The 12,127-nt window shown below is 19.0% G+C and overlaps 3 protein-coding genes across 3 annotated transcripts; 1 reads left to right on the top strand and 2 right to left on the bottom strand.

Moving 5' to 3' along the window:
* Positions 1-270: 270 nt before the first annotated feature.
* On the top strand, positions 271-815 carry PRELSG_0617100 (conserved Plasmodium protein, unknown function; the record flags this gene model as incomplete). The annotated part of the gene is made up of 3 exons (XM_028675635.1): positions 271-458; positions 526-587; positions 697-815. 3 exons carry the CDS (start codon positions 271-273, stop codon positions 813-815), a joined length of 369 nt encoding a protein of 122 aa, XP_028532204.1.
* Positions 816-3,980: 3,165 nt separating this feature from the next.
* ETRAMP (early transcribed membrane protein) lies at positions 3,981-4,988 on the bottom strand (the record flags this gene model as incomplete). The annotated part of the gene is made up of 1 exon (XM_028675633.1): positions 3,981-4,988. One exon carries the CDS (start codon positions 4,986-4,988, stop codon positions 3,981-3,983), a length of 1,008 nt encoding a protein of 335 aa, XP_028532203.1.
* A 1,357-nt stretch (positions 4,989-6,345) lies between these two features.
* On the bottom strand, positions 6,346-8,256 carry ETRAMP (early transcribed membrane protein; the record flags this gene model as incomplete). Its single annotated transcript, XM_028675632.1, has 1 exon — positions 6,346-8,256. One exon carries the CDS (start codon positions 8,254-8,256, stop codon positions 6,346-6,348), a length of 1,911 nt encoding a protein of 636 aa, XP_028532202.1.
* Between the last annotated feature and the right edge of the window lie 3,871 nt (positions 8,257-12,127).

Genomic DNA, 12,127 nt, shown 5'->3' with positions numbered 1-12,127 from the left:
ATATATAAAAATATTTTAATTTAAAATTATACTATGATTATTTCTTAAATTTTTTCGTAATTTGTAATTATTAATATTTAGGGAAATAATGTTAAGATACATAATATTTATATATGCAAAATAAAAAAAAAATTTCTTTTTTTACTTGTTTCTTTTAATTATTTATGAATTATATATTATTTTATTTTATTTTATTTCAATTTTTTTTTTTTTATCATATTTAATTATATTACCATTTTATTATTATATTTTTATTTTTTTCATATAAACATGGTAAAACATAAAGATTATAAAAAAAGTGACTTAATACGTATATTATCTTCAAATATAAGTAAAGAAAGGAATAAAGCAGTTAAGCTTTTAAAAAAGTTTGAGCCATTGCCCAGAAAACATTTGGACAATAAATTTGATGCAAAAAATGCTGTTGTTCACAAATATAATGTTTTAAAAGCGTTCATGTAAAAAATAAAAGATAAAAAAATTAAGATTCTCTAAAGTTACTTAGTTTTTTAATATTTCTTGTAGGTGTTGGAGATGTGATAAAGTAAAGCAAACAAATGTTAAAGTACACTGGGACACGGTTGAAGGTGCATATTAAATATATATTAATAAAGAAAATAGAGACTATATGAATAGTGATATTATATATAATATAATTTATATTAATTAAAAAATTTAATGTATAAATATTTATAGGATTGAAAACTATTTGCACATCTTGCCATACGAACTTACTCTCTATGAAAGAAATGGAAAAAGTTAGAAAAGAAAACAGTACCAATAATGAATTCTTAAAAAAGTTAAATAAAATGTAAATATGTTTTAATTTATTATTATTATTTTTTTTTTTTTAATAATATATGTTATATATTTAAACTGAATTAAATGTAATTATGTTTGTACCTTTTTTTGAGCAAATTCCAATTGCTGTTTATTTAATATGACTATTTTATATTATTTTCCTTTTGAATAATAACATATATTTGTTATTCTGTTTATTTATAATGAAAGTTTTTTGTTGCATCTTATTTTTTTTTTGAATACTGTTTAATTGTAATTCTTTTTTTTTTTTCATTGTATCCTCTTTTACGAGGTAGATTTTTACTTTAAAAATATATTATTATTATTTTTAATGATTTTAAATGTATTTTATCTTATTTTCAATAAACTATATTTATTTCAAATTTTTTTTATTTCTTAAAAAAAGACATTTTATTTCCGCATTTCATTATCTTTAATATTTTCACAGTGAAATATATTATAAATTATTAATATTGTGTGATCAAATATATAACTATCTTCTTTAAAATATGAACTAAATTATTTTAAGGAGAAATTTTCTTATTTTATTAAATTTATGAATATTCTATTAAAAAAAAAGAAGTTATATAACAGATATCTTCTTCTAAAAATTAGCATTAAAATATTATTTAGGAATCTAGTATTTTAAAAAATATATTTATTTTTGTATCAGAAAAAAAAAAAAAAAAAAAAAATTTAATTAATTATATTTGTATTTTTATGGCGTTTTTTTTCTTTTTCCTTTCAGACTAATGTCTAAAATAAATTTATTATATGAATTATTTATAATCTTTCTAATTTTTTTTTTTTTTTTTATATACTGAGGTAATCATAGATTCAAAAAGTTTAATACATTTAGGATTTTTATTATTAAATAGTTACTTATTATTAAGAAGACAATAATTTTTTATTATTTTATTTATAATATTTTTTAATCAAAATATGAAGTATGTTCTTTATTAAAATGTGCTTTATAATAATACAATTGTAAATGTAGTTATACTTGAGAGTAATGTATATATAAAAAAATATGAAGATTAATATCAAAAAGGTTGTTAAAATTCGGATTCCCTAAAAAAATTTTTTTATTCATTTAATATTTACAATTATGTTTTATCACAATCTAACAATTTAATTACATTTTACTGATTATTAAATCATTAAGTTAATTTTCATGTGTTTTTTGTACAAACTACCTTTAGATATAAATATGATCTGGAATCAAAGGATATACAATATATATTAAGTCGATAAATGCAGTGAATTCATAAATGATGAACAGGTGTTAGATAAGAACTTTAAATAAAAAATAAATATTTTGGAAAAAAGATTTAATCGCAAATAAAATAAAACTTGGCTATAATAAATTTTTTTCTTTTATTTTTTTTAATATCGGTCTCATATTAACAATTATCTGTTTGCGTATATTATTTAAATTAACAAGATTTTTAAAAAAATTTTAACGGGCTCAATAAAAATTTTAAACTTGCTAATAAGATTTAAATTTAATAAAAAAACTAATGAAAAATAAAAAAAAAAATATAATATTAATAATAAAAATAAAAAATTAAGATATAATATCATTAAGCATTTTTTTATAAATATATTTAGAGACAAATAAATAATATTTATGTAAAAGTTTTATGTTTATTTTGTAAAATCTTAATTCATATATAAATTGAATATTCTTGTTTAATTGCTTTTTCTTTTTTTCTAAATTTTAATTTTCCTTAAGTAAAATAAAAGAAGTATTTTTTATTTTAAGTCAAATTTCAAATAAACAAAATAAATATAAAGTATTAATTTTTTTTTTTTTTTTTTTTTTTTGTATTAAAAATATATGCCAAAAATTTTTTTATTTTTGTTATTTATTAATGATTCTATTATTTTACTCTACTACTTTTAACTTGAATGCATACTTATCAAGTATCAATTACTTTTTTTTACATTTTCATATAAACTAAAGATTTTATTCTTAATAAAATAATCACTATTAATAAAAAAAAAATTAAAAATTATTTTTTTAGCTAAAAATGTATACAGTACCTTTTGTATTGTGTATTAGTACAATTTTTATTATGTTTTAAAATTTAATTTCCAAACAATATATTTTATATATAAAACTTATCTTTTATGAATTTCTTTATAGACTTAAACAATTTTATAGCATTTAAATTTTTTTTTAAAATTTTGTAAAAAGATAAATTAAAAAATACAATTAAAATTATGTTAATATATTTTATATATTATTACTTATAACATATTAATTACATTTTTTTATTCTTATATATATATATGTGGGAATTTTTAATTTTTTAAAATTTTATAGATACATTGAAAGTTGAACAAATTATACACATAATGATCAAATTAAAATACAAAAAAAAAAAAGGAAAACTAAAAATTAAAGGTTTTAATTTTTTAAAAAAAAAAGTTTTAAGAGTAAAAAAAAAAAATTAAATATATATATATATAATAGGAAATATTTTTTTTCTTTTGTGCATGAAATATAAAAATTAAAATAATATTACTATTTAAAATCTTGTTTGATGAAAAGAATTAATTAGATTTATAAACTTTATTACAAATGATAGCAAACAAAAATAGAAGGTTATATAAAAATCTGAATGTACTTTAAAATACACATTTTTTTAATTTTTTAATTTTAAAACAGAAAGCTTCTATTTTATTATCAATCACACTAATATAAATAACCAAAACTGGTTAAATTATGATTCCTTATAAGAAAAATGTCAAAAATACCTTTAATTATACAACAAAAAAAGAAAAAAAAAGTTATTTAATTAAATCCACTTGTTTTTGTTGGAACTAAAACATTTAAATATAAAACTTAAATTGCATAAGTTTCAATCTTATATAGTGAATCTCATTATGGTAGAATTTATAGTAATGTGCTGCTTCTCATATAAAGTATATAAATACAAGGTAAATGCTAAATAAATCGTCCTTAGAAATAATATATTTTTGTGTTTAAATTTATAATAAAAGCCAAATACTTTTTTATTTCTAAGTTTACAACAAAATAAGATATTAAACCATTATATACATTTTAATATCTAAAATGAAGATTCTCCATCTCTTAATTGATTTAAACATAAATGTAAGTAAATATAATATTTAAGTATTTATAATTGATCTTTAACTTCAGTAAAAGGAGTTTATATATGCTTCTCAACATTTTCTGCTCCCAAAATAATTTGATTTTTATGATTTTGCATATTTTTTTTATTAAAGGTTGAAAAGACATTCATATCCATACTGTAAGTTTTTAATTTTGGTTTTTTAAGCATTGGATTTATTTTATTCATATGTTCATAGTATAATTCTAAGGAAGTTAAATGAGTGTATTTACATAATTCATCAGATTGCTCTTTTGTTAATTCATAACCTTCGTTATTGGCAACAAAATTAACTAATTTTTTTGTATCATGTGGTTTTGGTGATATACTTTTATTATTATCATCGGTTTTTAAAAAATCATCTTTTAATTGTTTCTTTACTTTGCTCGCAATATCTAAAGCTTTCATAAAGTTCTTGTTAATTACTTCTGGAGGTAAAGGGATTTTCGATTTGTATGATGGCTTGTTCACTGAAAAAGAACTATTTAAATCATTATCTTTTGTTTTGTTATATTTATTATTCATATAATCGTAATATTTTACATCCATTCGTCTATATAATTCACGAAGTATACACCTTAATTCGTAATCTGAAAGTGTTACATGAAGACGAGATTGTGTGTCATTAACTGCCTTTTGTAAAAATGAAAAATTTTTTACATTGCTTTTATTTTTATCAGAAGCTTTATAAAATTCATTATCCAAGTAATCACTTGATAACGATAAAATTTTGTTATATTTTCTAGAGAAATTTTTGGTATTATCAAAAAAATCATCCTTACCCGCTGCCCTATTTTTATAATTCCTTTCTCTTACTACTTCATAAATTTTTTTTCTGATTATTGCAAAAGATAAAGCTAATCCTGCAGCCGTAAACAAAATTATAATTAGTATATTCCTATTTTTTTTTTTATCTAGTTCCTTTTCAACTCTTTTTAAGGCATTTAATTTTTTTGTGATAGATAAATTTTCACATGATAAATACAATAGTACAAAACTAGTAAATAATACAAAGATAAAAAAATTATATACTTTTATGGTTCTCATTTGATTTTGTTAGTAAATATGTATTAAATAACTTTTTCTTTTTTATTAAAATGTAAATTTCATGATGCGATATGAACCCACAACATCAAAGTTAGTTCTTTGATTTAAGAACAGAAATATTAAAAAAAAAAATTAACGTAACATTCTCAAAATTTAACTATTAAGTTGAAATTAAAAAAATACTAATCCTTTTTATGTTTTTTTAAATTTTTATTTAGTTTTTTTTTTTATATTAAAACATAAATCCAAATAAGTTATTCTTATATATTTATAATGATTATTACTGTTCTTTATCTAAAAGATAAAATTTTTGTGAATCAAGAAAGATAATGTAATTTAAGATTACAATAATAATGTTGCATGCGTGCATGCTTCTTTTATATAAGATAAAATACTTCTTAAATAGAAAAATTCATTACTTAATATATATTTTAGCAACTCTTTATTACTTCGTTATCTTTTATTTTGTAGTGAATTGATATTGCTATACATAAATTAATTTTAATTTTTCTTTTTTTTTTCTTATATATCAATAAATTCACAAATAATTTCTTCATGATATATGATATTTTTCGTTAATATTTCCTTGAAAAAAAAAATATAAAAAGCTCAATTCAAAAATTACATTTCCTTTTTTTTTTTATATTTCAATAATAAGTTTAATATTAGTTTCTTATTTATATTGGAGCTTCTTATCTTTTTTTTTTTTTAATTACACACATTAAAAGTATAAAAATATAAATTTTAAAAAAGAAAATGATGAAAAAAAAAAGGAATAAATACTTCGAATAAATGCTTCAAATACATTACGAAAATAATGAAAAATAAAAAAGAATATAATTTCATAGTGATAAATAATAATATATATAAATGTATATATTAAAATTTAATTAATATTTATGCAAGACATATATATATATTTTCTATTAAATATTTAAAATAACATGCTCAAAAATCTAAGTAATACACAATAATATCGTTAATAATTTATCATGCACAGTTATATATAAAATGATATTGATTTTTTTTTCAATTTCAGAATGTTATTTTCATATAAAATAATAAAAAAATATAGTTATTTTTATTTTATTATTTTTTCTGTTATTAAAATTATTAAGTTTAAGATGTATTAATGAACGATCTAAGACATTTCAATACTACTTAGATAATAAGGCATTACTATATCTTTGAAAAATTATCATATCATCCTTTTTTTCTTATGATTTCTTAACTCATCTAATTGGATTATAATTATAATATTTACAAAACTATTATATAAAAATAAATAATTTTCATTAATGATTTTTAATATTTAATTAATTATATTAGTCCAAGTTCCTTATATATCTTATTTAATTTAAGAACTTGATTCATCACCCTTATGTGTACTCGATGAACTTTGAGACGAAGTTTTTTCACTAGTCATAGCTTTTTCAACACTTGAGCTTTGCGCAATGGGTGAGGTACTATCCACAAATGATTTACTACTTGCTTTATGACTTTTGCCTTCCGTTTTACTAGTATCTGCGTGTTCTTTTGTAGATGCAAATACTATACCTTCTTTTAATTGAGGTTTAGAAGTAACAATACTTGCACTTGAAGCTGATTTCTTCATTGGAGAAAATTTAATAGTTTTTGGTTGTTTAAATGGAGTAGGAGACGACATTCTTATGTTTTTAAAAGGTGGAAGAGGCTTAGGTTCTGAAGATGAGTCTTCAAAGAAACCCTCTGGTTTATCAGTGGCTTTTTGTGTTTTAGGTTGATATGATGATAGTGAAATAACATTTGATATACCACTGGGTGGACTTGCTATTTTAGAATGACTTGATTGAGAAATCATTTTTGGTTTAACACTGGGTCCTAATATTTTATCCTGATCTGATTGTGAAGTTGTTTTTTGTTGTTCAGAGGTTTTTAATTTTTGCAAGAGTTTTAGTTCTTTGGGGGATTCTGATTTTTTATAGTCATATGGTAATGTATCCATTTCAATTTCTTCTTTGATTTTTGGTCCACTGAGTTTGAATTCTTTCAAGTGACGTGATTGAGGACTTTTTTTCTGTTGTTGTGAAATTGTTGGTTCACTATGTTTGAACTCTTTCAAGTGATGTAATTGTGGTATTTTTTTTGGTGGTTCTGCAATTGTTGGTTCACTGACTTCTAATGATATATTTTGATATGCTAGTGGATCAATTTTTGGTGATTCTTCAATTTTTGGTTCACTATGTTTGAACTCTTTCAAGTGATGTAATTGTGGTATTTTTTTTGGTTGTGAAATTGTTGGTTCACTATGTTTGAATTGTTTCAAGTGATGTGATTGTGGTATTTTTTTTGGCTCAGTGGATTCTAATTTATCTTGATTATCATCAGAAGAAGAAAACAATGATTTATCGGGTACTATAATTTTAGATGTTTGTAAATATGGAAATTTTAGAAATGTGCTTAAATTTGATTTAAGGGGATTAAATAATTCATTAGATGATTCTTCAGGAAAATATATTTTAAGGGTTGCAGGTTTTTCAGATAATGGTTTTGTAAAAGGTACTAGTCCAAATTCTCCTGGTACTTCAATTTGTGGCTGTACTTCAGGTTTTGTTTGTGGATTAATTTCTAAAGATCCATCTTTTTTATTAAAAAGACTATCAACTTTATCACCAATTATGTCGGGATCATAAGTCTGTGTTTCTACATTAACCGTTAGAGGTTTAATATGTTTCTGTGATTTCTTAGGTTCTTTTTCAGGTAATTTCGCGGGTTGAGAAGGTTGAGAAGGATGAGAAGGTTGAGAAGGATGAGAAGGATGAGAAGGTTGAGAAGGATGAGAAGGATGAGAAGGATGAGAAGGATGAGAAGGTTGAGAAGGATGAGAAGGATGAGAAGGTTGAGAAGGATGAGAAGGATGAGAAGGATGAGAAGGTTTAGGATCCTCCTCATATTCTTCGTCTTCATGTTCTATTGGTTCTTTTTCAAAAGGCTTCAAAGGTAATTTATTTCCTTTTTTTTTATCATCCTCTAAATCCTTTTTAACTTTTTTTTTTTTGTGAAAATAAATTCCAAATCCTACAGCTGCACATAAAGCTGCCGTTACTGTTGCTAAAGTAGCATACAAAATTATTTTTTTTTTTTTCTCTTTTCTTTTTAATTCACGTTCAACATCATTTAATGAAACTAATTCTTTTTTAGTATCATGGATTATTTTTGATAAATGAGGCATCAACAAGTGAGAAACTAAAAAAATATTAAAAAAATAAAACACTTTTGAAATTCTCATTTTGATTTATTAATACATAAATAAGAATTATTAATTTGGTATATAGAGATTACTATAGTACAAATTAGTAAAGAATGAACGAAACATGAAAAAAAAATTTTAAATTAAATTATTATTTGACTACATTTTTAAAATTTTATTTTATTTTATTTATAATCGCTATATTTTTCTATTTTTAGTTCCATGCAAGTAAAAAAGATACGTTCTATATATGTTTTTTTGATTGCATTAACTTGATCTATTAGTATTATATAAATAAACTAGGCACTTATATTACAAATTTAATGTGGTCTTATTTATTAAAAAAGAAATAATATGTTTGCATATAAATCATATATCTTATTTTTAACCATATCTTATCTGGAGACATATCATTTTCATGCATTATACCATAGATCATTTTAATAATAAAAAAATAATTATTTAATAAATTGTTAATATTCACGTCTCTTATTTTCATCATTATTATTAGTTGACAACAATTTATATTTTTTTTATTGGTTGATAGCAATTTATATTTTTTATTAGTTGACAATAACATATTTTTTTATTAGTTGGCAATAACATATTTTTTTATTAGTTGGCAATAACATATTTTTTTATTAGTTGGCAATAACATATTTTTTTATTAGTTGGCATTCATATTTTTTTATTAGTTTGCATTCATATTTTTTTATTAGTTTGCATTTATATTTTTTTATTAGTATGCAGTAATTTATTTTATTTTTTTTTTATTTTTCTATAATAATATGCTAATTTTAAAATTAGTTTTATAATGTTTTTTATTTCTATTACTAAAAAATTAAAACTTTTTTTTCTATTATATTACAGTTAATTATTTAAGATTTAAACAAATTATAAAATAATTTAAATTTCGAAAGTGAAAAAAAAAACATAAAACTTTTTTTCATTCAAAATATACTATAATTTTATTTCAGAAAGAAGTCTTTAACAAATATAAACAAAAACTTAAAAAAAAAAATATATTTATAAAATTTTATTTTTTTTCTTTCTTTTATATATAAAATATTAAATTAATATGATTAAGTACTTTTATATAAGATCTTTTAAAAGTAATTAATAATGCAAAATATTTTTATTTAAAACTCAGAATATGTATTTTTCTTTTTTCTTTTTTTTTGTTATTCACAAAATTATGTTGAGAAACTAAAAGGTTATTGGATGATAATTATTAAAAAAAAATTTTTTATATTTCATTTAAAAGAAAAAATTACACGCTTTGTTATTCATTAAATACATTTGAGTCTTTAGTTGTTTATATAGCTGATATAATATTTATTTACTCCAATATGTGTATATAATTAAATGATCTGATTCAAGAACAAGTTGTGAGAGCATTATTTCTATGTAAGCATGTTGTGTTGTTATAATGTTTTAACCTATTAAATAATTTATTGGTGTTTTAAGGGGAATATATAAAAAATTTTATAATACTTTTAAGTTAATAATGTTTAAATTTTTTTTTAATTAACAAAATAAAATTGCATTACCTTTGTATAAATTATCAGATTGCATATTCAGAAATTTTTATATGTATCAGAAGAAAAAAAATTATGAGGTACTTTATTAATTCATTCAATTTATTTTCATAATTCCGTTATTTTTTATTTTTTTTTTTTTTTTGTTATCTATAAATGCTATATCTCTCTCAATTTTACATTGTATTATATAAGTTATATTTCTTTTCCTTTCTTTTATTTTTTTTTTAATAATATAATTAATTTTACATTCCAATTTTAGAAAATAAAGTTACGTCAAAATATAAAATTACACTAAGTTAAAATTATTCTGTTTTTTTTTATAATTTATTCTTAATTCTTTATTCTTACATATATAAATTTTGGAAAAAAAATAAAGGAATTATTGGTAATAGCATTCTAAGAATAAATTGAAATAAAATATTTAATTTTAAAGTGAAAAATAAATATATTGCAATAATTTCTTTTCTTTTTTATTTTAAAAGATAATAAAATTTGTATAAAGTAACGAAGGATACTTTTTATTTTTTCAATGGAAATATATATGAACTGTTTAGCTTTTTATATTAGTAATTAATTTTTTTTGGTGCCAATCTTTCAGAAAATTTAATAATGAATGCTTTCATGTATCATATGCTCATTTTTGAATCTTAGAGTAAAAAGTTTGTTGGTGTTATAAAGGCTGATACATAAATATTCATTATTTTGTAGAAATACAGGTGTGTTACATGTATACCTACTTCTATTTGTTATATTCTATATTTTTGTAAATATTAGAGAAATAACATTTTATTTTTTCTATTGCTTCAATTAATTAATATAAATTTTTATTCTATAAGTATTATCATAAATTTCACAAGGAATAGGAAACAAATTATGCATTTTCTATTTCTTATAATAAAAGGATAAAAAAAAATTTCTAACGAAAAATCCTTTAGATCTTATTTATCGTTAATAATATATATATAGATGTTCAATTAAAAAGAATAATGCTCCTTTCTTTTTATTCATTATAATATATATTATATATTTCATTTTATACATTTGGCAATTATACATGAACTATTTTTTAGTAAAGCAGAGTATTTTTATAAACATAATTAAAAAAAATTAAAAATGTAAATATATAATGTTAAAATTATTTAAAGAGAAATAAAAGTATTTCATAAACTGCATATAAAAATATATTAATTGTATATAAAACAATGTTATATAAATATTATATTTTAATAAAAAGAAATCAGAAATAAAAAATTATATACATTTAAATATTTATATTTTGGATATTTTTTTGCCAACAGTGATTAAAAAATCTTCTATTCCATAATATTTATTAACTTTTATATATCATATGTTAATCATACTCATTATTTAAAAAAGACATAAATGTATCATTTTTTATTGAAAAAATTTAGAATTTTAATTTTTTCCTTTTTTATTTTTAACATCATTAAAAAAAAAAGTTAAAAAAAAACAATTTATTCTTAATATTTAATATAAAATCTTAAATTTAAAATATATAAATTTTTTCCAAATTATAATACGCTACATTATTATGTAATTTTATTACATCGACATTTTTCTATTTTAAAGTGTTTTTTTGCTATTTTGAAAAGAAACTAACGAATATAAAAAAATGAATTAAGGACTGTTAAAAAAATTTAATGTAGTACATCAGTTATAATTCATTATAAATTATGAAACTTTTGTTATAATAAAATATTATTTTTTTTATTTTCATTTCTTTTAATTCTAACTATTTTATGTTTAAGAATTATATTAAATTTATATCACAAAGTTTTGAATCAATTATGATATTTTTTAATAAAATTAATGGATAACAGGATTTTTATTTTTATTTTCATTATTTCTTTTTTCTTTTTGTAAAAAAAAATTACAAATTAATAAAAAAAATATTTTTAATCAATTGATATACTAAATAATTAAGTTTTTTAAAGTTATCTTTTTTTCAATTTATCAATATATTATAAAATTCTTATTTTTTAAAATATTTTCATTATTATCACATTAGAAGAGAATAAGTGGAGCATAAAAATGAGTATTCTCGAATATTTTAAATATTTTTTTGTATTAAAAAAAAGAAATAAAAAATAATTACTATTATTTTATATTTAATATTAAAAATAAAACTTTTAAAAGTTCAAGAAATATTACTACAATTTTTTTTTTTTTTTTTTATTTCAACAAAAAATATTATCACTAGCTTATTTTTTTTTTTTTTTCATTTAATTATTATTGAACATGCATAGGGTTTTAATTTATGCAATAATTTTAATAGACTTTATTTTAAGAAAAAAAAAAAAATAATATTCTTTGCATATTGTTAAAATAAATCCTATTTTTAATAATTT

The sequence above is a fragment of the Plasmodium relictum genome (assembly GCF_900005765.1).
Source record: "Plasmodium relictum strain SGS1 genome assembly, chromosome: 6".
NCBI lineage: Eukaryota > Apicomplexa > Aconoidasida > Haemosporida > Plasmodiidae > Plasmodium > Plasmodium relictum.
This window is presented reverse-complemented; position numbering and strand designations above follow the sequence as displayed.